This window comes from Nerophis ophidion, linkage group LG08 (assembly GCF_033978795.1).
Source record: "Nerophis ophidion isolate RoL-2023_Sa linkage group LG08, RoL_Noph_v1.0, whole genome shotgun sequence".
Taxonomy (NCBI): Eukaryota; Metazoa; Chordata; class Actinopteri; order Syngnathiformes; family Syngnathidae; genus Nerophis; species Nerophis ophidion.
Window position 1 is genome coordinate 49,484,214 of NC_084618.1, and position 27,424 is coordinate 49,511,637.

The 27,424-nt window shown below is 38.0% G+C and overlaps 1 protein-coding gene across 4 annotated transcripts in view; it reads left to right on the forward strand.

The window, feature by feature from the left end:
• Positions 1-26,978, forward strand: part of abcc3 (ATP-binding cassette, sub-family C (CFTR/MRP), member 3) — a 92,535-nt gene extending 65,557 nt beyond the window's left edge. The window contains exons 23-31 of one of the 4 annotated variants that reach the window (XM_061908785.1): positions 2,880-3,190; positions 8,434-8,633; positions 12,624-12,750; positions 14,164-14,265; positions 15,071-15,217; positions 15,302-15,460; positions 23,139-23,305; positions 23,396-23,590; positions 26,286-26,978. In XM_061908785.1, the coding sequence (XP_061764769.1) occupies positions 2,880-3,190; positions 8,434-8,633; positions 12,624-12,750; positions 14,164-14,265; positions 15,071-15,217; positions 15,302-15,460; positions 23,139-23,305; positions 23,396-23,590; positions 26,286-26,397 (1,520 nt within the window). In that variant the 3' untranslated portion in view covers positions 26,398-26,978. Of the gene's footprint in view, positions 1-2,879; positions 3,191-5,678; positions 5,993-8,433; positions 8,634-12,623; positions 12,751-14,163; positions 14,266-15,070; positions 15,218-15,301; positions 15,461-23,138; positions 23,306-23,395; positions 23,591-26,285 lie in introns of those variants that run through there. The other 3 variants (XM_061908784.1, XM_061908786.1, XR_009807860.1) reach the window with 3 other exon arrangements.
• Positions 26,979-27,424: the final 446 nt, after the last annotated feature.

Below are 27,424 nucleotides of genomic sequence, written 5' to 3' on the forward strand. Positions count from 1 at the left end.
TTTTGAAACACTATAGCATCAGCAGCATTGCTTGGTGCTAAACATACAAACTAACTATAATAAATCAAAATAAATAAAACACTTAGTGTACAATTTCCACTCTTGCTGGGATGCAGACCGACGGGACGCTCACATAGTCCGTTTGGATAAAGAATTAATCACAATCCTAAAGAACGGTTAAAAAAAGTTGCCGCAACTAGCTTCATATTGTGTCTTTTTGGCCAGCTTGGTCGATGTCAGTTGACCAACCTCTAGGTCCATGGCCACATTTGTCTATTACCAGGTGAGAGATACATGAATTACAATCTAGAATTAACTTTTATCAAGTTTGAGAGGAAGCAGGAGCAGCCGAGGGCTCAGTGTGTCAACATCAGCAGTGAAAGCTAGCATTAGCTTACGGCTATCAATGCGCCGCTAAAATAGCCCGTCTGCGTTAGAGCTTATAATAACAATATCACTCACATTTGGTTCATTTCTAGGTCACGATATGTTAATGGGGTATTGTTGGTGATTTTTGGATGTTTTACAAAGGGTATATTGAGCGCAACAGAAGACCCTCGATCTGTTGACTCAATTGTTAGCTATTTATTTATTATTTCGAATGCAAAAAAAAAAGAAAACAAATGTGGTCTTGTCTTACATAAGGGTTGTAAATGATAAACAGCACGTCTCTTACCATTTTTTGCATATTTCCAGTATGACTGATTTGCTAATATGGTCAGAGTGTGGGAGCGTTCGTGGCGTGATCCGACCCCAAATCTACCTAAATTGCCGATGATATTCGGAGCGAAATATTCAAAATGGCCGTCAGAAATTGTGGCGTTTTGTGACATTTAGAGGGTATTTTCACATGGTTTGTGGATTGTAAATTCAATTAGATATTGTTTAATGAATACAAAAGCATATAAAGCCAACTTGTTTTTCCATTCTACTGGTCCTTTGGGTCATCCAACAGTTCTAAAATTGTAAAATTATTTTCTAAATGAACAATATGTCTAATATTTCTATTTTTGAAAGTCCATAAATGTTGAAACACATACGTAGGACGGTGCTGCAGCTTGATCACGTCCTTTCTCAGAGGTATTTCTGCACAACTGTCAGTTTGCATGCACATTTCAGACTAAATAGGGTAAAAAAACAGGACAGCTTTAGTCTTGATATATCACGTTCTGATGATCAGCATATATTCTGCATATTCATGAAGGCAGAAAGGCTAAATGGATTGCACTCTCTACTTTCCTCACTTAAGAGACGCAGTCCGCTTTGCCAGAGCTTGGTAGATCAGCTTGCGTGCGCTATCAAGTTTCCACGTGTTTTAATACATGCAGATCTTTAGTAGATCAGGCACTTACGTCTCCTGCACACTGAGATAACGCAATACTGCCATTAAAAAGGGACTCTGCCTTCATGCCGCTTTACCTGTTTACATGAGAGAGATCTGACATTTTATTCTTCAAACGCATACAGTAGATTGACAGTTGTTAAGATAGTGTTCAAGCAGGGTCCAACATTTCAACTTTTTAAATTCATAAATTGTGATAAAAGTGCCCCAAATGCAACACAGAATGGCTTGGAATGTGTTCTCAACAGTGTGATATCTCTTTTACGAGTTATCACTTAATGGTTTGAATTTTAGAATTGTCTCAAATCAAATCAATCAAATGATATTCATACCAGAGGGACAAGTGGTAGAAAACGGATGGATAGATAGCCCTTAATCAATCACAAGTGTCTCAATGTGCTCACAACAACATCCCCTGATCTAGACCCAGTAAACCCACCAAACTAAGAGAATCACCAAAATAAATTGGGTGTCTTTAAAGTGGAAATCTGCAATCTGTACTGTATTGCACATAAATTAATTGACATACAATAGGGAAGGGATTCATATGGCCCCATCCCTGGGTGGATCTCACGTGAGAGGAAGAAGGTGGGTTAATCATTTTGCAATGCAGTCTGCTGAAAATGATGGAAAGCACTACTCGATATAGCAATATGCTGTGATCAAAATTGAAATTACAACAAAACACATTTTAAAGATTTTCAACACTCTACTGCCATCTGGCGGCCACAGTGGATGGTGCACACCACCCAAATCTTTGTTTCATATGTTACGTAAACTGCAACAAATAGGGTAATATGAATCCCTTTCCTAGTGTACACTGATGCGGTATACAGTGGAACTCCTAACCTCAAATAAAATCTGTACCAGGGTAATGGTTGAATTATTTTTTTTTCCATTAGACAATTAAATACATTCATTCCAGGGTCAAATCGTTACCATAATAAAATCTTAAGCAACATGTTCAACCAGTAAATAGTGTACACTACATGTTTTAAACTATAACAATGTGTGTTACACATGAAGAGGATAACCCTGTGTAAGATTGTATGCATTTTCAGCATGTTTAACTTTTATACCAGTGTTAAAAGAATTTACTATCTGTAAAACAACAATTACATGTACTCAGCCTTTGATATAGTGTCCACAGTATGATTGATTCTCGTGGTTACATAAAGACTAAACACAGCTCACTTTTGATTGTTTTATTGTTTTTCTTATCTTAGTATTGTCTACACAGCCATATTATAAGGTATATCCCCCATCCCCTGCTCCCAAATATTACTAGAATTTCTAATTGTATTACCTTTACAGGTTTCATTGCTACTATGTTTGTTTTGCAATATTATGATGTTGTAGAGAGCATTGATTAAAACCCTTTTTTGTTTTAGGCTTGTATGTGTAAACCATCAAGGTTGTAAATGTTATGTTTTTTTTTAGAAAACTGTTTACATCATTGCACTCCAGACAGGTGTCGACAAGTGACTATGGTATTTTCTCAATGGACCACAAAAACTTTTTTTGAAATCATTCTCAGGTGTCCTGGTCATGATCTCTTCCTTCACATTAGCCATGGGGAACATCAAGGCGGCAGGGAAGCTGCATCATAGTTTACTCTTCAACAAACTTCACACGCCCCAGTCTTTTTTCGATACGACACCTATAGGGCGCATCATCAACCGTTTCTCCAAGGACATCTACATCATTGATGAAACTCTGCCCTCTACCGTGCTCATGTTCCTGGCCACCTTCTTTGTTTCTCTCTCTACAATGATTGTTATTATTTCCAGCACCCCGATATTTGCTGTTGTCATTGCACCCCTGGCTTTTGTATACGTCTTTGTTCAGGTATTCTGCAAACAGGGAAAAATGCATGCTGGGTGCATGTTTGCTTCGGTTCAAACCCTTCAGTGTTTGTTTTTATCTTTAGACTAGACGGGGCTTTGTCCATGTTGAGCATTGCTGCTTTCATTGCCGCTTTCCTATCCCTCTCACATTATTTAACTCTTCTACATGCAAACACTGAACAACATAACATTTTCCATTAATCTATGACTCCCTTTTGTGGTGGTAACTATAGTGACTGACTATGAGGCCCTCTAGAAGTCATGCAGGAGTGGTTAATGCAAATAGTGTATGTCGCTCACACGGGACATGGAGTTGGTTTGTTATTTATTCGAACGTTATCAGTCACTCAACTGGGCTGTGTGAGCTGTCACAACGCCCTAAACACAGAAATGATCCAAAACCAAAACACATATAGTACCAGTAGAATTGAAAAAAGTTATATGCTTAATTGTGTCTCACTGTATCCATTAAACCAGTGGTTCTCAAATGGGGTTACGCGTACCCCTGGGGGTACGTGAAGGTATGCCAAGGGGTATGTAAGATTTTTCAAAAATATTCAGAAAATAGCAACAATTCAAAAATCCTTTATAAATATATTTATTGAATATTTCTTCAACAAAATATGAATGTAAGTTCATAAACTGTGAAAAGAAATGCAAGAATGCAATATTCAGTGTTGACAGCTGGAATTTTTGTGGACATGTTCCATAAATATTGATGTTAAAGATTTCTTTTTTTGTAAAGAAATGTTTAGAATTAAGTTCATGAATCCAGATGCATCTCTATTACAATCCCCAAAGAAGGCACTTTAAGTTGATGATTACTTCTATGTGTAGAAATATTTATTTATAATTGAATCACTTGTTTATTTAGTTTTTAGTTATTTATATGTCTTTTTTTCCAGATAGTTAAAAAAAGACCACTACAAATGAGCAATATTTTGCACTGTTATACAACTTAATAAATCAGAAACTGATGACAAAGGGCTGTATTTTACTTCTTTATCTCTTTTGTTCAACCAAAAATGCTTTGCTCTGATTAGGGCGTACTTGAATTAAAAAAAATGTTCGCAGGGGGTACATCAATGAAAAAAGGTTGAGAACCACTGCATTAAACCATATTTAATTGTATTTACAAGCCTTAAAGTATTTGAAAATACTGTCTAAACATCACAAAATGCCTCAGTTTCAGAAGGCTAGTTTGAAAATTCCTCTATCAATACCTTCTGCAATTTCCGTAGACTCGGGGTTGGATGACGTTTGGATGGAAACGCTTCTGCACTCTGACCATATCAGCAGATCAGTCATACTGGAAATATGCAAAAATTAGAAATGTGAATCCCTATGTAAGACATGAATCCATATGTTTTTCTTTGTTTTATGCATTCTAAGTCGTAAATTAATAAATACATACAAATCTGCTAGCAATTGAGTCATTTAGAGCTCTCTATTACGCCCACAAAAGACTTCTAAATAAACATTCAAAACCCGCCAACCATACTTTATTTCCATATAGTGATCTGAATATTGACCTAATATTAGCAATATTGTTATTATAAGTGCTAACACAGATAAGCTATTTTTTACCTGCAAATTAATAACATACAGCTAACTAGCCCTCTGCTGTTGTACTGTAAACTGGCTGCTGCATCATGTCTCAGCTTGTCAAAGTTATTCTAGATTATAAATCATGGCTCTTATTGGGATAATAGGAGGATTAAGCCATAAATCTAGAAGTTGTGCATCTGTAACATTATTGTTGAATGGGAAGGGATCCGTGGTTCCTCTCTCCACGTCATGGATCACGTGACTGGTTTGCTCACTATCTGTATCTATTTTACTTGCAAATTTTGTAAGTCTTTGGTGTTATAAATGAAATATATATGATAATAGCTTCAATTTACAGTCGATGCAACTTGTTTTTCCACTCTGCTGGTACTGCAATCACATGCAACAGGAAAATGCTGCATGTTAAAAATATTGCAATAATACAGCTTGTGCTGCTGCAAGGGTGCCAAGGTTTTTGGTTTTTGATCATATCTGTGTTTTGAGCGTTTGGACATTGTTGCGAGTTTTCCTCCATCCGCCTTTTTATTCCACAAAGTCTATATTATTTACAACCTTGTCACTTAAGTCACTCAAGTAGTGCAGGATGGTTTTACTTACTAAACATATTTTTTCTATTGCTATATTGGGCTATCTGCTCCAATTTCATTGTTCTTTGAACCTGTTCACTGCAATAATGACATTAAAACTCTTATTCTATTTAGGAGAAATGAAAACAATTGTGTGACAACAAAACTCATATTTCAGCACTGTCCTTGTTCCAGTCTCAGTAGAGGTTCCCTTTGATTGCAATAGAGAAATGCATTCTACCTGTATTGAGAACGCACACAACAACATATAAGGGGTGGATGCTAATCTTTTTAACACAGTTGTGTTGTCACACTTGGCCCCACTCCCCCCCTGCACCTCCCCCCTTCTCGTAGGTTTGCTGTTGTTGGTTAACTCCCTGTTGTCCCAGGCCTACAGTATGCTAAGGGCAGCCAAGATCATACACCACAACCTGCTTCAAAGGGTCCTGCGAGCGCCCCAGGCCTTCTTCGAGAGCACCCCCATTGGGCGGTTATTAAACCGCTTCAGCAAAGATGTGGATGCCATAGACTCCCTCCTTCCACAACAAATTGACATATGGATGTGCACTTTCTGGTACACACTGAATGTGCTGCTCATATGCTCTGCCCTCACCCCCATGTTCCTCATAGTCCTAGCCCCGTTAAAGGTGTTCTATTGGTGGGTTCAGGTAAATCGTAAATAAGTCTATTACATGCATGTCTGAGGTGTTGATAATGAGAGTCTGTTGTCTTCGGTCTGATGAGCAAGTGGTGGCATTTATTGGTTTACAAGATGTTAGTTTGGCACAGTTCAGTGCTACTTGGTTCACTTGATGACACCGATAATCGCTACGATGTTTTACACCCAAATAACATGACAATACAATCTCAAAGCTCTTGAGGCAGAAAAAATATTGTTTGTTGATCTTCAATAGTCCTCATTGGACATTAATGTAGCACTTATTTTCTACTTTTCTATACCACTTTGTTAAGACCAAGCCTAAGGATATATACTGCTCAAAACATAAAGTCACGAATCCCAGATTTGGACGAATTAAATATTTTGTTGAAGGATTACGTGATTAAATTGTTTGGAACAGTTTTTTAACAAAGATCGATAGACACCCAATGAGAATTGTATAAAACAAGCTTCTGTAAATTTCCTCTTTTAAAAAAATCGTAGTGTAGCTCAGAAGTTACTCCTGTTGAGACAACAAATGGTCTCTGGGGCGATTCTGAAACAAAGCAGGAGTCCGCAATAGTGTCAATGCTTTCGTCAACTACTGCCATACTCCAGCTACTCTTGTGAGGCATTGCATTGTCAACAACAGAAGTAACCCAGGACATAGTCTTGTCGGTGGGTCTGACTGAGGGTCTCATCCTGTTTACTAACAGCAGTCAGGATACCCTTGTCTAGCACAACGAGGTATGAGTGGCCCAGCCTTTCAACAAAATTAATATGGAGGTTTTAGTGTGACATGACAACCTCATGTCACTTTCATCAAGTTTGTTTCTGACTCAACTGACATGCTTTCGGTCATTTGGTAAGACTCTGTTAGTGCTTTCTCTGTTCCTCTTTGCACAAAGTTTGCAGATAGTTGCAGATCGTTGAATATTTTCAGTTCTCTTTATCTTTTAAGCAGTATATTTACATTCACAAAAGTGAGTGTCGCATATCTGCCAATTATGGTATTGTTTTAAACCCTCTCGGGCACAGGATGTACCCCGCCTTTCGCCCGATTGTAGCCAAAATAGGCATCAGCGCCCCCTGCGACCCCAAAGGGAATAAGCGGCAGAAAATGGATGGATGGGAGACTGTTGTCACGAACGGCTTGGCTGCAGCAAGACCCCAATGCGAAGCAAAAAAAAAACAATGATAATAACAAAAAGTGCACTCCAAAAGAAGTGAGGCAAAAAAACTAAGGATACACACAATAGTTGGAGAGCTCAGGAGGAAATGAGTATCAGGCAGGTGGCTTCGCCCCATGACCCAGAAACCAGGCACTGCAACAAAAAGAAGACAGGCGGCAGCAGAGCTGCCAGATCATGACACATGTTGAGTTATTTTACACTCTTACCAGTTACTGTAAATTACTTTTACAAGCCGTAGAATGACTAGTTTACATTGTACCAAAGTGTCATTTATTTTGTGTTTGTCCATTCAGAGATTTAATACAATATTTTCAGACAAATGAGGAGTGTACTTACTTATTAAATATTTCATTTATGGTTGCACCAAGGCCTAAACATTTATATATACTGTATAGATATATTATGAAGTTTTCAAACTTCTAAACTTTTTTCCACAATATAATCTCATTTGGATCACCCACCAGATATTATTATTCCTGCCACTGGAGCGGCTTTAACATTTACTTGATATCACTTGTGGTGTCCGACATAGATGAATGGTGCATGGTTGCCTGACAACATTTCTAGTAGTTAGTGTTTGTTTATTATGCTTATTTCTTTAAAATATTTACAAAATATATTTCAAATTGGTAAAATTTCTACATCAGCTAATGGAGATGATTGTAAAGTCCTAGAATAAATAACATGTTTGATTTTTTTGGACAATCTCACAAAGAATACATAAAGTAGTGTGATTATCATGAAGAGGTTTTGTAAGAAGATATTTGAAATTCAAAAAAACACACATCTAAATTTAAAAAAATGTATGCTGGTCATATCTGTGTTTTCTTCCCTTTAATTCAGTACTAACATAAGCCGAATCAATCCTGCGATCATCATTCCTTCTCTGCATGGCCATTGGCAGTTCCATGTCACTGTAAGAGTGTCTTCTGTTGCCTGACTACTCACTAAAACCAAAATAATGACAGACGTACTTACAGTACTAACATACACAGAATCAGCATTTGAATGATACGCTTAATGTACAACAAACCCCCTGCAGTCTGAGCCTGATATTAACATGCAGCAAGGCTGTACATTTTTACTAAAAAGTGATTTGCATGTTGACTCACCTTTTTTGTTTGTCATAGGCTTGTTTTTGTGTGGGATTGCAGAAGTATGTGTGTGTACATGTTATTTTGTTTGCAATATCTCAAGCATTGCAGTTGACTTGCTGGTTTTAATCCCATGTTTGTTTTTCTCCCCTTAACGCCCTTAGAGATTTTATGTTGCCTCATCTCGGCAGCTAAAGCGTCTGGAGTCTGTAAGCCGCTCGCCCATTTATTCCCATTTCTCTGAAACCATCACTGGTTCGAGTGTTATCCGAGCTTTTGGTAGATGCTCTGCCTTCGTGTTGATGAATGATATGAAAGTGGATGAGAACCAAAAGAGTTACTATCCGGGTGTAGTATCAAACAGGTATGCATCTTACTTTCCTATTCACAGCAGTAGCTCTTGCAACGTTGTTAAAGGTTCTTATTAATGCAGCTCTGTGGTTCTTTAATGTTGTTTATTTCCATGTGTACCTGTGCTTTGAGTTAAAGGGGAACTGCACTTATTTGTAATTTTGCCTAACATTCACAATCCTTATGTAAGACAAGAGCAGGCAGGATTTTTTTTTTTAATGCATTCTAATTTGTAATATACAGTAAGTATGAGGTGGCTAACAATGCATCTAATGGGACTCATGAAGCCACATAAAACATCCAAAAACCACCAACAATACTTCATTTACATGTCATTACCACCATATTAACCAAGTATTTGCGATATTGTTTTTATAAGCGCTAACACAGAAGAACTACTTTTAGCGGCACCGTGATCAGAGACGAGCTCATGCAGCTTTTTACATATTGAGCCGGTGAGCTGCTGCATCCCCTCTTGCGTTAGTAAAAGTTAATTCTAGATTATAAATCATGCCTTAAGAAGTTTGTCAACTTTGACATTTAACTTAAACTTAGAGATTGCAGGAAAAACACGAACAGACGCTCGTTTCCACGCCCCCTTTTTAATTATGATTATTTTTTTATATAAAATTGGAAGATGTAAAACTTCCCATCAGTCGGCATCCTAGTGGGATCAGACATTGTGCAGTAAGTGAGTGTTTGATTGTGCTCGTAGTATTTCTTGTTTAGCAATAGTGCTACTTGCTGGATCTACTTAATCACTCAGCTTCTAAAACTTGTAGGTCCTTCTCTGTATATTCATGCTCAAAAATATAAGGTTCTGGATCATTATTTGTTCCAAAGTATTTGTCTTTCAAAGTCTGTCATGATTAGTAGTAGTTGTTGTTAGGAAATGGCGAACGTTGTGATGGGTCTGTGAAATAAATGCTGTTTGTTTTAAAATGACCAAATATGTAAATATTATGTTATTATGAATGTGCCTGTTGGTACATTACATATGTATATAAAACATTTTTTGTAGGTTTTTGGATGGTTTTTGAGTGCTTTATTAGGTGGATTAGAGCAAATCATATTACTTTAATTGTTAGCTGACTCTTGGTAGCGTTTCTTTACAGGTTAGAATGCATAACAAAATAAAAAATATGTGAATGACGGACAAAACACCCCAAAATAGCAGTTTCCCTCCAAGCTGTATTGTTTTGTGACCATCTTTGCTGACAATTTTTCTTAATAGATTTTTAAACAATGCAACAAATTTAGCTATTCAACTACAGAAAATTAACAATAATTTTATCGTTTAGTTAACAATCACTTTTTTATATCTTCATAGTACGCCAACATTGAGAAATAAAAAGGCACATTTTTCACAAAGATAGCTATTTAACCGCTATTGTAAGTTGCATTTATTTTCAAAATGTATATATAACATGGTATATAATAAGAGTCACCCCTCTTCATACACAACGCAGCTCACATGCTATGCGTAAGGCTAAGCTCGGTTTGCGTGAAAAAACACATGTAAAATGTAAATTAATGAATGATAGGGCGCTTCAAAATGAAATTTTAATGCTTATATATTTCTAAACGCTTTCTGCTCCATCACTGATAAGATTATAATTGCAAAATTCTCCTAACATTGCCACTGTGCTCCTGTGTTGCTGAGGTTTAGTGCTAGTCTTGGAAGGTAGTAGTATTGGGTTCTCTCCCCAGTTGGATCTGTGTCAGAAAGGTTTGCAAATTAGTTTTAATTATGTAATAATGGTTATGTTGTTGTTTTTTTTCCTTAATTCTTTTAAGTAAAAAAACATGCATCAAATTAAATTAAAGTTTAATTAGGATAGTAAATCGTTTCACATAAATAAAAAAAAGTCTGAAAAGATTTTGGCTAACTCAATATTTAATAGTTAATCTACTCATTTTTGCATATGTTCAAAATAAACTAAAACTATTCTGATAACATAAATGCTAACTTTTTTAATCCAAATATTAGATTGACCAAAACTATCTATATTTTCAAGTTTATAAACGTGCAAATAAATACAATTTACAATAAGGGTTGAATCATGTTCAGTGCAAGTGTATGTATCTTAGTTTCAAGAATATTGAACTAACATGGTTACAATAATACCTATCTGCAAATATTTTTAAAAAGTATTGCTAATTAAAACGTTGTTCATGTTTATGAATGTTTGTACTTACAGTCCTTGCAGCAATTTCAAATTTTGTCCAGAATGAAATAAACTAAAACGAAACTGATACTGTAACATAAATTTTAATATTTCTACTACAAATGTGAGATTTATTAAGGCCATGTCCACACAACCATGGATACTTAATGAACACACACTTATTCTCTGCAATTAGGCCTCTTGTCCACACGCAAACACATATTTTTGTCTTTAAAAACGCAGACTTTTGCAAACGCTGGCAGAAGTGTAGAGTTTGAAAACGCTGGCCGCTCAGCGTATGCGTGTACACGGCACAAACGGAAATTGGTGCTCCTCTGATGACATCACGGTTGTGCGATGTTAATTCCAAAGCTCAACAACACTGCCTTGCTGGATTTGAACACAATATAAGAGGACCTACTGTACGTTTGAACTTAAATATGCTTCTATTTTCACTCTGCATTGACAAAAAGATACATCAAAATGGGCTTTGTGACACTTACCATGAATTGATTAACGTGTTAAACAAGTTGAAAACTTATTCGGGTTTTACCATTTAGTGGTCAATTGTACGGCATATGTACTGTACTGTGCAATTTACTAATAAAAGTCTCAATCAATCAATCAAAACTCCCTCCAGTTCCAATGACAGTCAGCGGTTTTGGATACGATAGCTGTCAAACTTCCACCTGACAAGCAAGACTTTTTGCTTTGTGTCATTATAAAGTTGCAAAATGATCTTATGTTTTTAATCCTTTTTTAACGACAGATCATGAAGTTAACTTACGTGTGTTTGTTCCATTTGTGCAAAATCTAGCTGGCAGCGACTGCGCGCGCACGTAAAAAGGGCCGGAGCGACAAAAAAACCCCAACTTGGTAGCATTCTCCTTGTTAGGGTGTACTTATGTTAAAGACAATGTACACTTCATTGCACATGTAATATGCCGTTACTGAAAAAATGTACGTATAAAAAGTGCAATAAAACTGGAAAAAATGAGAAGTGTTGACCCCTGCAACATGTTGTATTTGTTATGAACATAAAAATAGCAAATTGGCCAACTGGATCCTTTCATTTTTCAGTGTGTGTCACTGACTGGAAAATAAATAATCAATTTGTTTTACACATCCCAAATAAAAACTATAAATAATCAAATTATCGACTGTAGAAATCAATCAATCAATCAATCAATGTTCATTTATATAGCCCTAAATCACAAGTGTCTCAAAGGGCTGCACAAACCACTACGACATCCTCGGAAGAACCCACATAAGGGCAAGGAAAACTCACAGACTGTAGAAACCATGTTGTATTGTTGTACAAAATCCAAACATCATATTTTCTAACGATATACACATTTGCAAATTGCAGTTATAAACAATTACCAAAATGTTTTAATTTTCTGCATCTTAAATTTTTTTTCTTGTTATCGATAGTTGATCAGTTGGAATTAAGTCAACTTCACACCGTTTATCCGTGAATATTATATTATATAACTGTAGTCTTATCGACTAACGCTCATGTGACCGTGCTTGTTATTCAGTTTGTTTCCAAGCTCGTTCAAGCTAAATTAAACATTGAGCGTCACTGAGCACAGAAACACAGCTGCTAAGCAAAAACACTCAGGTCAAAGGGTTTCTGCTGCTGTTCAACTCAAATGCAGAAATATGAGCTGTGTTTGCTGTCTAGTACACATACCATAGTAATATAAGCACTGTAACTATCAGACTTCAAATCAGTGCAGAATAACAGAACAAAAACAGCAATCACATCAACAACACATCCCTTTAGATTTACTCTAATGAAATGCGATTTTTATCCAATGTTTGTCATGCAGATGGCTCGGCGTTCGCATTGAGTTCATCGGGAACTGCATCGTTCTGTTTGCTGCTCTGTTTGCTGTCACTGGAAAGGACAATCTAAACCCAGGCCTTGTGGGTCTATCGGTGTCCTATGCTTTACAGGTACAAGACTCATTTACAGGAATTTTGTCAATCCTTCACAATCCCTATGTAAGACAAGAACACATACTTTTCCTTTTGTATGCATTCTAACTCTTAAATAAACACTAGCAAAATTCAGCTTACAATGGAGCCAATAGGAGAGTCGCTCTAGTCCTTCTATACAGCTCTCTAAAACACATCCAAAAGCCTCCATTATTGATTTATATACATGCTGTATGTAATGTAGTAACAGGCACTTGTGGAGGCGTGGCTCAGAATGGTAGAGCTTACGCCATCCTAGACACTGCCATTGTGTCCTTAAGCAAGACACTTCACCCACTTAGGTCCAAGTGCCACCCACACCGGTGTAAATGTGGCGTAAATGTACAATTTCTGCTCTCACCGGCATTCTGACTGATGGGATGCAGTAGTGCATTTGCTCAATATGTCAGTAGGCCCTAACCCAGTGGTTCTCAACCTTTTTTCAGTGATGTACCCCTCTGTGAACATTTTTTTGATTCAAGTACCCCCTAATCAGAGCAAAGCATTTTAGGTTGGAAAAAAGAGATAAAGAAGTAAAATACAGCACTATGTCATCAGTCTCTGATTTATTCAATTGTATAACAGTGCAAAATATTGCTCATTTGTAGTGGTCTTCCTTGAACTATTTTGGAAAAAAAGATGTAAAAGTAACTAAAAACTTGTTGAAAAATACAAGTGATTCAATTATAAATAAAGATTTCTACACATAGAAGTAATCATCAACTTAAAGTGCCCTCTTTAGGGATTGTAATAGTGATCCCTCTGGATTCATGAACTTAATTCTTAACATTTCTTCACAAAAAAAGAAATCCTTAACACCAATATTTATGGAACTAGCTGTCAACACTGAATATTGCATTTTTGCATTTCTTTTCACAGTTTTTGAACTTACATTCATATTTTGTTGAAGTATTATTCAATAAATATATTTATAAAGGATTTTATAATTGTTGCTATTTTTAGAATATTTCTTAAAAATCTCACGTACCCCTTGGCATACCTTCAAGTACCCCCAGGGGTACGCGTACCCCCATTTGAAAACCACTGCTTTAATCAACCCAAAGTTCAGGACAGGTTCCGGTCAAAGTGTGTGGTTTGTGATTCTATGCAGCCGTGGACTCTCATTTGTATTCCAATCCCACCCTCATCGTCACTTTGTTGTGTTTTTACAACTTCTCAAAAAATGAAAGCAGACTCCGTCTTAGCCTCTGCACAGTTTGTTTATTATAGAGCATGGCCATATTGAAGAGAGTACCATATACAGTGTAAATCACAGAGCACACTGTGCTTCACAGGCGGTGGGTGACAGTGCTCTGCAAGAAAAAATATGTCCATACACTTGAGTCAGTTTACATTTTTCTTAAAGACTAAACTTTAGTTTAATATCTGCAGGTAACCATGTCTCTAAACTGGATGGTGCGGATGACTTCTGATCTGGAAAACAACATTGTAGCAGTGGAGAGAGTAAAGGAGTACTCTGAGACCCAAACTGAGGTTTGTAACAATTATAGCACAACAAATATAAGAATAATGCATACAAACTTTGCATGGAAGTATGTATGTCCAGACATTACTGACTCTCAATCTTAGTTGTACACTCTTTAGCTTAACTGTCATGGCCTGTCACGTCAGGTCATGCCTTGCATTGAGTTTGCTTGCGTTTTACTGTGTTACGTGTCTTAGTTCCGGTTTAGTGCTCCTATTTAGGTTTTTCATCCTGTTTTGTTGTGTTTTCCTACAAGCAGCTTCACTCCCGCCTCAAAATGTTTTGTCCTCGCAGCTGTTTTTATTTTGTAATTACGGCTATTTAAGTTGAGCCTTTGCCGCTAGCCTTTGTCGGGACTTTGTCAAGTTTGTTGATACATTGTGGACACTTTCCTGATGCACGTTTTCACCTGTGAGTTTTTGCTGTTCTCCGGGATCCGGTTTTGTTTATACCCTGATCGGTTTAATTTTGCACAGCCTTCCCTATGCTTTGGTGCCATTCCTTGCGCCACTCGTATTTTGTTTATTTGGGCCATTAAATACATTTTTACCTTCATGTTGCCTCCTCGGCATTTTGCATCTTAGGAACACGCAAAAATATTAGCGTCATGCGACCCGATTGTCACATTAATGCCTTCTCCTTTATTCTAGAGTTAAGTAAGTTAATTAATAATTTGGGCCACGACTGTATGTGTGCATGTTAATATATTATTCTTATCAGTAAGAGTCATGTGTGAAATAGAATACATTAGGCAATTTTGAGTGGCAAAACAAGTAATGTATTTCATTTAACACAATGCATTTTTGTGAACAGGCAGCCTGGGAGATTGAGGACAAGAAGCCCCATGCTGATTGGCCCATTAAGGGGAATGTAGAATTCCATGACTACAGCGTTCGATACAGGGAAGGACTTGATTTGGTCTTGAAAAACTTGACGCTGAATGTCAAAGGAGGAGAAAAAGTAAGGGTGGTGCGAATTAAAGCAGTGAAAATCTTGTCTGTCAGTTTTGGTTAACTCATCTCTTGCAATGTATGTTTTAAACAGATTGGTATTGTAGGTCGCACAGGAGCAGGCAAGTCATCCATGACACTCTGCCTTTTCCGTTTGCTGGAAGCTGCTGAAGGAGAAATCACAATTGATGGTATTAAGATATCTGAGATAGGCCTGCATGACTTGAGGTCCAAACTTACGATCATTCCACAGGTACACAGCACACGCACACATGCACATACACCCCCACGCACACCCACACACAATAAGTGCACCTGAAAAACACAACATAAAAACAAGAAAGCACTTCTACTAAACTACCAACCCCATTTCCATATGAGTTGGGAAATTGTGTTAAATAGAAATATAAACGGAATACAATGATTTGCAATTCATTTTCAACCCATATGCAGTTGAATATGCTACAAAGACAACATATTTGATGTTCAAACTCAAACTTTTTTTTTGTGCAAATAATCATTAACTTTAGAATTTGATGCCAGCAACACATGACACAGAAGTTGGGAAAGGTAGCAATAAATACTGATAAAGTTGAGGAATGCTCATCAAACACTTATTTGGAACATCCCACAGGTGTGCAGGCTAATTGGGAACAGGTGGGTGCCATGATTGGGTATAAAAACAGCTTCCCAAAAAATGCTCAGTCTTTCACAAGAAAGGATTGGGCGAGGTACACCCCTTTGTCCACAATTGCGTGAGCCAATAGTCAAACAGTTTAAGAACAACATTTCTCAAAGTGCAATTGCAAGAAATTTAGGGATTTCAACATCCACGGTCCATATTATCATGAAAAGGTTCAGAGAATCTGGAGAAATCACTCCACGTAAGCGGCATGGCCGGAAACCAACATTGAATGACCGTGACCTTCGATCCCTCAGACGGCACTGTATCAAAAACCGACATCAATCTCTAAAGCAGGGGTCTCAAACTCAATTTTACCTGGGGGCCACTGGAGGGAGAAACTGGGTGAGGCTGGGCCGCAAGAAAAGATTTGTTAAAAAAATCCAACATGCACTTTTTAATGAATTCACTTTCTTTGAATGGCTTTCCCGCCCTAGAAACATACTTGCCAACTCTCGCGACCTTTCCGGGAGACACCCGATTATCAGTGCCCCTCCCGATAATCTTCCGGACAACAATATTAAGGGTGTGAGGTGATGGCACTGCCTTTAGCGTCCTCTACAACATGCTGTCTCGTCCGCTTTTCCACCATGCAAACAGTGTGCCGGCCCAGTGACATATTGTATGAGGCTTCCACAGACCCACGGAAGTGACTGCAAGACATACTTGATCAACAGCCATACAGGTCACACTGAGGGTGGCTGTATAAACAACTTTATCACTGTCACAAATATGCACCACACTGTGAACCCACACCAAACAAGATTGACAAACACATTTTGGGAGAACATCTGCACCATAACACAACATAAACACAACATAACAAATACCCAGAATCCAATGCAGCCCTAAATCTTCCGGGCTACAATAGGGCGGTGGGGGCTGCATGGGATTCTGGGTATTTGTTCTGTTGTGTTACGGTGCGGATGTTCTCCCAAAATGTGTTTGTCATTCTTGTTTGGTGTGGGTTCACAGTGTGGCACATATTTGTAACAGTGTTAAACTTGTTTATACGGCCACTCTGTGTGACCTGTGTGGCTATTGATCAACTATGTCTTTCATTCGCTTACTGCATTTACAGAAGCTAAATACAACATGTGGCTGGGCTGACACGCTGTTTGTACAGGTTATAGAGGACGCTAAAGGCAGTGTCAACGCGGTGTCCCCTGTTTATTGTTGTTTGGGTGAAATTCGGGAGAATGATTACCCCTGGAGGGGCACTGAAAATTGGGAGTCCCCCCGAAGAAACGAGGGTATACAAGTATGACGCTGTAAAGCGGCATTAATATAAAACTTGCGGGCCGCAACATCATTACATTTTAACATTAAGGTGCGGGCCGCAAATTAACGTCTCGGGGGCCAAAATTGGCCCGCGGGCCGCGTGTTTGAGACCTGTGCTCTGAAGGATATCACCACATGGGCTCAGTAACACTTCAGATAACCACTGTCACTACATCTGTAAGTGCAAGTTAAAGCTCTTCTATGCAAAGCCTGGGCCCGAGATCCCCTAAGATGGACTGATGCAAAGTGGAAAAGTGTTCTGTGGTCTTACAAGTCCACATTTCAAATTGTTTTTGGAAATATTCGACATCGTGTCATCCGGACCAAAGGGGAAGCGAACCATCCAGACTGTTCTCGACGCAAAGTTCAAAATCCAGCATCTGTGATGGTATGAGGGTGCATTAGTGCCCAAGGCAAGGATAACTTACACATCTGTGAAGGCACCATTAATGCTGAAAGGTACATACAGGTTTTGGAACAACATATGCTGCCATCTAAGCGCCGTCTTTTTCATGGACGCCCCTGCTTATTTCAGCAAGACAATGCCAAGCCACATTCAGCACGTGTTACAACAGCGTGGCTTTGTAAAAAAAAGAGTGCGGGTACTTTCCTGGCCCGCCTGCAGTCCAGACTTGTCTCCCATCGAAAATGTGTGGTACATTATGAAGCGTAAAATATAACAGCGGAGACCCCGGACTGTTGAACGACTGAAGCTTTACATAAAGCAAGAATGGGAAAGAATTCCACTTTCAAAGCTTCAACAATTAGTTTCCTCAGTTCTCAAACGTTTATTGATTGTTGTTAAAAGAAAAGGTGATGTAACACAGTGTTGAACATGCCGTTTCCCAACTACTTTAGCACGTGTTGCACCCATGAAATTCTAAGTTAATAATTTACAAAAAAAAAAATAAAGTTTATGAGTTTGAACAACAAATATCTTGTCTTTGTAGTGCATTCAATTGATTATGGGTTGAAAGGGATTTGCAAATCATTGTATTCCATTTATATTTACATCTAACACAATTTCCCAACTCATATGGAAACGGGCTTTGTACTAACTACTACTGATCTATTAAAGGTTTGCATATATTAAAACACCTAGCACATGCAATGCTGATCTACTAAGCTTGTGCGCAGAGGACCGTGTCTCTTAAATGAGTAAAATAGGATGCAATTAATTTTGTGTATATGCAGAAAATATGCTCATTATCAAAACACCCACATCACTGGGAGGTGATGCAAATATAATTATTTAGTGCTCGTAATGTGGTTGATAAAGACCAAAACTTTTCTGCAGACACTATTTTGCATCTATATTTACGAGATTTGACAGTACGCACAAATAGCAGGGAAATAAAAGGTGATTGCGCTGCACAGACAAACAATAGAAAGAAAAGTTAAGTGTACATGTCAATGTATTTGGATTGTCAGAAATTATATATTTCGACATATCATCTATTCAGCAATGTCATTTTACAATTTCACTGCTGCTGGATGACTTAAGGGGCTGATTTGAACAAATTCAAATATGTGTTTTGGTGTCTGGTGTTTTATTAATGGTGTTACTTGTTTTCATATAGGATATATATGTATTGTAACAACATATCACCTATATGTAAAAACTTGCAATGCATTTTTTCTTGGCAATGTTACTTCTGGATATTTTACATGCACAATCGCAACACCAGTGTCTCCCAGAGCACCCCTCCACCAACGCGCGAGATAAAACCCGAAAGCAGATACTATTCAAAATAAAATATAAACAGATAGACTGAAGAGGATACTGTTTATTTACTTACTGATTAAAAAAGTGCAATGATGGGAGAAAGAAAGAACCAGAGATTTTTTTAAGAAGTTAGCAAAGGAAATGGAGAATTCCAACTTAATTCAGACTCTTGAACAAAATAGCAGCTATATTACAAGGCAAATAAAATAATAAAGCGGATACAAACTTTTTTACGATTAGCAATAACTCTGTATCCCGCACTGGCAAGCTAGTCCAGAATAAAAGCACCCGAACAAAATACCAGGTGTATTACAAGGCAAATAAAATAATAAAGCGGATACAAACTTTTTTACGATTAGCAATAACTCTGTATCCCGCACTGGCAAGCTAGTCCAGAATAAAAGCAATATTTGTCTGGAGCAGTACCGGCCGTTTTTTTCCCTTCAAATTTAAAACTCCTTCCATCAATCCACAGAGCATTAAAATGAACTCCGAGACATTTGAACGTTTTGTTTTCCTGATTCTCCGTCCAAAAACTCCTTTGAAACAACTCTCTCCACCGGTCTTTCTTTGCTTCGGACCTGCATCCATTCTCGGTAGTAGCGCCAAGTTCGTAGCTCAGTTTAAGATCATTTATTGACACTGTCTGTTATTTTACATCAGCACGGCCATTAGAGACATACTATTTGTAATCTGCATCAATATTACAGCGGATATCAGGTACAACAGAGCTAGGCTTGTTCCCATTGGGTTAAGATTTTCTTTTCATTTGTGAATAAGGGCTATATAAGCAAACTTTAATTTACTGATTGATTGATTGATTGATTGATTGATTGATTGATTGATTGATTGATTGATTGATTGATTGATAGGCTGTTGATTTGCAAGAAGCAAATTAACAGCAATACAATTATCCGTGTTACAAGGAAATAAGAACCCCCAGCCCCCACTAATTTAGTGCATGTTAACGTAAGAGGCTACAGCAGGGGTGTCAAACTCATTTTAGATCGGGGGCCACATGGAGAAAAATCTACTCCCAAGTGGGACGGACTGGTAAAATCCCTGCATGATAACTTAAAAATAAAGACACCTTCAGATTGTTTTCTCTGTTTAAAAATAGAAGAAGCACATTCTGAAAATGTACAAATCATAAGATTTTCCGAATGAATGATGTGATAATGTTCATCAGTCAACTCAATGGTGTTCATTTTCAATCAATCAAGATAAAAAAAATATCAAAATCAAATTACAGTATGCCATGTATGTAGTTTGATAATTTTCCTCGATTGATGTACTAACATGTGGTTTTAGTACACATGCACCATCATCTACAGCAGGGGTCGGCAACCTTTACCACTCAGAGCTATTTTGACCCATTTCACAAAATAAAGAAAACTATGGGAGCCACAAGAGTCTTTTGAAATTTAAAATGAAATAAAACAGCGTACAAAGTTTTTTTTTTTGCTTTGTGCTATATATTAACCAGGGGTCTCAGACACACGGTCCGCACCTAAATATGAAAATGGAATATTAGTGCGGTCCGCAAGTTTTTATTTGATTGCCGCTTGACAACATCACATTTGCCAACCATTTCAATTTTTCCTTGAGACTACCGAGTTTCAGAGCAACCATTCTCTCGACTGTCTGCTGGTTTTCACCAAACTACAATAATTAGGCCGTGCTATGATGACAATGTGTTTAGCGCCCTCTCCAACCGTAACAAACAGCTTATCAAACACACATAAGCGACTGCAAGGCATACTTGCTCAACAGCCATACAGGTTACACTGAGGGTTGTGATATAAACAACTTTAATACTCTTACTAATATGCACCACACTGTGAAACCACACCAAACAAGAATGACAGACACATTTCGGGAGAACGTCTCCACTGCAACACAACATAAATACAACATAACAAATACCCAGAATCCCATTTATTTCGGGTTACATTATACACCTCCGCTACCACCAAACCCCGCCCACCTCAAACGACGCACGGAGGGGGGGAGGGTGGAATGGGGGTAGGTTCGTGGGGGGTGGGGGGGGTGGGGGGGTTGGAAGTCGGGGTGTATAACGTAGCCTGGAAGAGGGATGCATGGGATTCTGGGTATTTGTTCTGTTGTGTTTATGTTGTGTTACAGTGCGTATGTTCTCCCGAAATGTGTCTGTCATTCTTGTTTGGTGTGGGTTCACAGTGTGGCGCATATTAGAAAGAGTGTTAAAGTTTTTTATATCACAACCCTCAGTGTAACCTGTATGGTTGTTGAACAACTATGCCTTGCAGTCGCTTGCGCGTTAAGTCAGCAGCCGCACACTAGATGTGGCCAGCCGGCACTCAGGTAGGATAGTATTAAAGCGGACACGACGACATGGTCGAGAGAACGTTTAAGGCATTGCCATCAAGGCATGTCCTCCATATTGTTGTCAGGGTGAAAATCTAAGAATGTTATCCTGGGGAGATTTCTGGGAGAGGCACTGAAATCCGGAAAATGTCCCGGAAAAATGGGGGGCTCGGCAAGTATGCAGCTGATCCAAGAGCCGCGGGTTGCCGACCTCTGATCTAAAGATTTGCTATTGCAACATCCAGTAGACACATGTAGAAGAGCTGTTTCTTTCATTCAAAAATTTCAGGTTAATTTGTATACTTAGCAAACTCATCCCGCGGGCCGAATAAAACCTGTTCGCGGGCCTGATCCGGCCCGTGGGCCGTACGTTTGACACCCCTGGGCTACAGTATAATTAAATAAGCTCTGCATCCTCCTGTTCTTTTTCAACATGTTGAATTGTGAAAATGTCACCATGTGATGTTCTGTAATTGACCTTGTTAATAAGCATATCTGAAAAAGATAAACTATATCATCAAAACACAAGCGTGGGAATATTTTAGTCAAAAAAATAAACAAACAGGTGTTGCTGTGTAGAGCTGCAGCTAACAGATATTTTACTAATCGAGTATTCTATCAAATATCCCGATCGATTATTCGAGTAATCGAACAAATCATATTTTTAAACAAAGTTCTTGTTTGTCTCTTGCGTTTTTGATGTTTATTATACGATGCCGTTTAAATTTTGGTTTCTCTATGCTGAGCTGTTTTCAACTTGCCAACAATACATAAACAATATGAAAAGACAAACCACTTCATAATGACAACAGTTTTAAATTTTAAGAAATCGATACAGATAATTGCATTCAAAATTATAATCAATGTTCATTTTGCCAACATAACATATTTGCACACATTTATAATTAGTTCAACATTTATATTACCTGAGAAAGTTAAAATAAAAAATTAACAGTTTTATTATATCGAACATAAAAAGTGGATTAGGTAGGGCCTTTAATACTGCATTTGAAATGTGCAACTTCATATTCAGAACCAATATGGCTGACAGGAACTTTGCACACGAGTGATACCACCGTGAACAAGGACTTGGCACTGTTACATTCTACAGAGACTATAGTGGGTGCAAGTGCAAGCTATCCAAAGTAGCATGTGGTTGCATGACTTGAATAACCTGAATAACTTTGCACGACCACTTGCGCGTAGTTACTAATGAAAGGCTAATTGAACACGACAGCTCGGATAGCGTTGTTAGTTTTCAACACCTTTTGGCTTCATTTGATGACTTCACGGGAGTGAAAGAACACAGCCTGGTTATCATAAGGAATACGTTAATTTTACTGCCACAACTTTTGCGTTTACATTTCCTAATAGATGACTTATCTCGCCTCCGGATGTCCCTCAAGTGGATGCATTCTCGACTGGTATTACAGCATCCAGCTTGTGCTATTGTGGTATGCAAGCTCCACTTTGCAATGTTTGCATAGTACTGCGTTTTACTTCGATTTTAGTGTGAAGTGTGCTACACCTTAGACAACTTTGTTGATTCTTAATTGCCTCGTTTTGTTATGGCTTTTGTCCACTGCTTTCTGCAGCGTCTGCCATTGCGAGTTTTGTTGCCGAAAAAGTTTTCTAAACTCAAGCGTATTTAAAAGAGCGGTGTTGTCCACTGCAGGGGCCGTATGATCTGTGACGTAAACACGCTGTGCAATACCTAAACAGTCTGTGCGAAAAGTGAGCTTTGACTACTGTTTACTAAACGAGGCAAAATGCCGTAAAAAAAACAAACTTGACGACGTCTCGAGGCAACGAAAATGACTCGAATATATTTTGTAATCAAATTACTCGAGTTACTTGAGGAATTGTTTCAGCTATATTGGGTTGTGTCCATCACAGGAGCCTGTCCTGTTCTCTGGATCACTGAGAATGAACCTTGACCCCTTTGAAAAGTACAGTGATGAAGAAGTGTGGAAAGCTTTGGAATATTCCCATTTGCATAAGTTTGTGAGCAGCCTGCCAGCAAAATTAGAGATGGAGTGTTCTGAGGGAGGAGATAACCTCAGGTAAGTAGAAAACATAGGTTCTGCATGTACTGTAAGCATTGACAGTTCTAGAGGGAGCTGTGTTTTGATGTTCTTGTTGCGTCATTTAAGTGTGGGCCAGAGACAGCTGGTGTGTTTGGCTCGTGCGCTCCTGAGGAAGACGAGAATCCTCATTCTGGATGAAGCTACCGCTGCTATCGACTTGGAAACGGACGATCTTATCCAGTCCACCATAAGGACTCAGTTTGAAGACTGCACAGTCTTTACCATCGCACACAGACTCAACACAATTATGGATTATACAAGGTTGGAAGTACTTATTTTTATCTTCTTTCTTGGTTCTTATCATTGTCAATGAATTAATTAAGCTATTTCCAGCCTTACGAGAAGCTGTCGGAAAGTGGAACGTTTGTGGAAAGCCACACAATTATGCTCTATTTAAAAAATAAGAAATAATGGAGCTGAATAAATTCATAAAAGCGCTGGCTCAGCTTTTTTTTCTTTTGTTTCTTGTTTTGCCTAATAAGAAAACCTCAAGTCTAATTTGACACTACTAAACATCTTGTCACACCCCCAACTCCCCATGTGCCTGTGTACACACAGAATTACTGTTAACGATTGTTTTACTTCTTTGTGTACAAGGTGCAAGATATTAGGGCCAGTGTCAGTTCTCTCTTGGATACATTCTGCATTAAAAAATGTTTATAGTGCATACAATAATGCATCTTTCCTAGTGATTGTGAACGATACGCATTTAAAAAAAAAGTGCAGTTCTCCTTCAAATGGCATTAAAAACATTACATTTTATGTTGAGAGATGTTAAAGATTTTAATGCGGTGAACAAGTTGCCACCTCATCCATCACAGAGCCAACACAGATAGACAAACAGTGTTAACACTCACATTCACCCCGCCTTCTGCCCAAATGCAGCTGGGATAGGCTCCAGCCACCCCTACCGACCCCGAGAGGGACAAGTGGTAGACCCCGGTATCTTGAAAAGTAATTTTAATTCACCAGAGTGAGACACTTAATGTAACAGTTTCAACTGTTAAAAATGATTATGGTTAAATGCTTACAAATTTGTCTATATAGACAGTTGTAATCTGTTGGCTGCATATGATAACTATCTGCAGTAGGACATTAAATTCAATTTGTTTAAGTGCCATTAAAAAGGCATTAATATATTGAATTAGAGTTGTTGATACCTACAGAAACCCTGTTTAATATAAGAGATGTGGAAGGTTAGAACACACCAGCTGGTTTTAAAGACGTGATGTCACACCAGGAAGCAGCCAACACTCTGACAAAGGCTGATGAGACAACTGAGACTAATATTTGTCTGAACACAAAAATACTGTTCTAATATTTAAACATGATGATCAACACAATCTATGTATCCTACACACCAGCTGTACACAGGTATTAACTGTGCCTCCCTTCCACAAATGGGCTTTCATATCAGACTATTCGACTGCAAGGGTGACAGTGGAGTCAGACTCTTCTGAATCGACAAATCTTTGACTATTTGAAGACAGTCATACTGGCTATGGGAATTGTTAAGATCTTTACGGTTCCGATTCCACCCTTGGTTCTGCTTAACAATTCGATTCCTTATCGGTTCTTTTATCGATTTTCTTTTGAAAAAAAATAAAAAAAGTTTGATTTGCATCCATTTTGTTTAGTTCAGAGGTAACATGACCAAACAAAGCCTACAGTGAGGTCTCGAGGCATATACGTTGCGTAGGGAAAAAAAAAATTCAGAAATTTTTTATCGGAAATTGATATTCTTCCTTTAGAATTTAACAAATTAAGTTATGTGTAAATTACACTAGAATGTAACATTTCTTATACATTTAATGATTATGGCTTATTATGAAATAATAAACTTTGAATTGAAAATCTCAGAAAATGTTTTCAAAATCTGTAAGCCCATCCATCCATTCATCAATTTTCTACCGCTTGTCCCTTTTGGGGTCACAGAGGGGAGGGTGCTGAAGCCTATCTCAGCTGCATTCGAGCGGAAGGCGGTGTACACCCTGGACAAGTCGCCATCTCATCACAGGGCCAACACCGATAGACAGACAACATTCACACTCACATTCACACACTAGGGCCATTTATTTTTTTGCCAGGATGATCAAAATGATAACAAATAAATGAAGGCTTCACATATGTGACTTTGAATGTGATGAGTTTATATCACATATTATAAGTTAATTGCTGATATGAATGGACTTGTACACCATATTCTAATTTGTTGAGTTTCACCTGTATAATACAATGACTGAGAAAACATCTGGTTGCAGGAAAACTTGCAACTTTCCTCTGACTACAATTGAAAATTCACTCACCAAGAATTAGGAGTGTCTTATCGTAGCAAATAAATGCAAGCTTTTGCCCACAAACTTACTCATTGCCATTTTTCATTCGTCTGGCTGCAGACGTGAACTGGAGCGAGGACTGCCTGCCTCGGAGCCATTCAGAATCTGTTTCTCATCATGCTCATCAAAATGAAAAGGCATTCATTTCAATTCAACAAACAGCGCTAACATGATAGGAGCTGTTAGTTAGTACCTGTTGTATTCAGATGACGTACTAGCATTACTGCTGCTGGCAGTAATTAGTAATTAGTAATATTGCATGCTGCGTGTTAAAAAATATTTCCACATATTCCTCGAATGTCCTCTTGATGAACTTGCAGCCTTATGATGATTACAGTTAGCGCAGTTGCAATCTCCCATTTTGAGATCTATCGTCATGAGGAACATGGCGTAATGACATCATCTCCACTCGGGAGAATCGTTAAGAAAACCGTCTGAAAAAAATGGCAGCAATTCCCAGGAATTGATGCTTCGTTCAGAACCGGTTTTCGATTCCCATCCCTATATGCACAAGCTAGAACATGACAATGTTGTCTAAACATGCATTCAACCTTTGTTATGCATTTTTCATTTACATATTATTGTAAAAAATGTGCCAATGTTGTATTTTGTCTTCCTAGAGTGCTGGTACTGGACAAAGGGCAAATTGCAGAGTTCGATACCCCTTCAAGTCTCATATCTCAGCGAGGACTCTTTTACCACATGGCAAAAGACGCTGGGCTGGTGCAGTAGAGCTGCTCTTAAAACGGGATATAACGATTTCACAGCACTTAACTGCTTCATTTGAATGGAACTCAAAGTCAAGCCTGAGCTCCATTGTAGGAAATAAATAGCAGTCCTTTACTCCTTTTGCACTGAGAGTAAAGTCCTGTGTGGTAAGAATATCAGTCATAAATATGGAAAACAAGCTTAACTCATCCAAGTCTGATCCTAAAGTGCCTTCTGCCAGCAGGAAGAAGAAAGCCAGTGAATGTATCTTTTTTTTTTTCTAGTCTGCTGGCTCTGCTGTAAAAACAAATATTCAGTGTCACAACAAACGGAGCATTAGGAAGCGTTTTTTTGTATCTTTTTTCTTGGTTTTTCTACTAGTGAAGATGCTGTGTCATTGTACTGTCTGCAAAAAAAATGTTTATGATGAACCCACTTGTTTTTGTACCGCATTATTTAAGCTTGTTTTTTTAATGCGCCTTGGGAAGTTTATTCAGTTAAGTATGTGATTCTTCTGTGAACCAAATCTATTAAACAAGACTTGAAATCTGTACCACCAAAATATGAAATATGATAATGCTTTTATAAACAAAACAATACACTAAGATTGCTGTTGAGTGTTTTTGTTTGTTTTGTGTGTGTGTGTGTGTGTGTGTGTGTGTGTGTGTGTGTGTGTGTGTGTGTATATATACATCCATCCATTCTCTACCGCTTGTCCCTTTTGGGGTTGCGAGCCTACCTCAGCTACAATCGGGTGGAAGGTGGTGTACACCCTGAACAAGTCGCCACCTCATCGCAGGGCCAACACAGATAGAAAGACAACATTCACATTCACACACTAGGGCCAATTTAGTGTTGCCAATCAATCTATTCCCATATACATATTTATATAATGTATATTATATATATATATATATATATATTTATATATAATGTATATTATATATATATATATATATATATATATATATATATATATATATATATATATATATTTATATATAATGTACAAAACCCATTTTCATATGAGTTGGGGAATTGTGTTAGATGT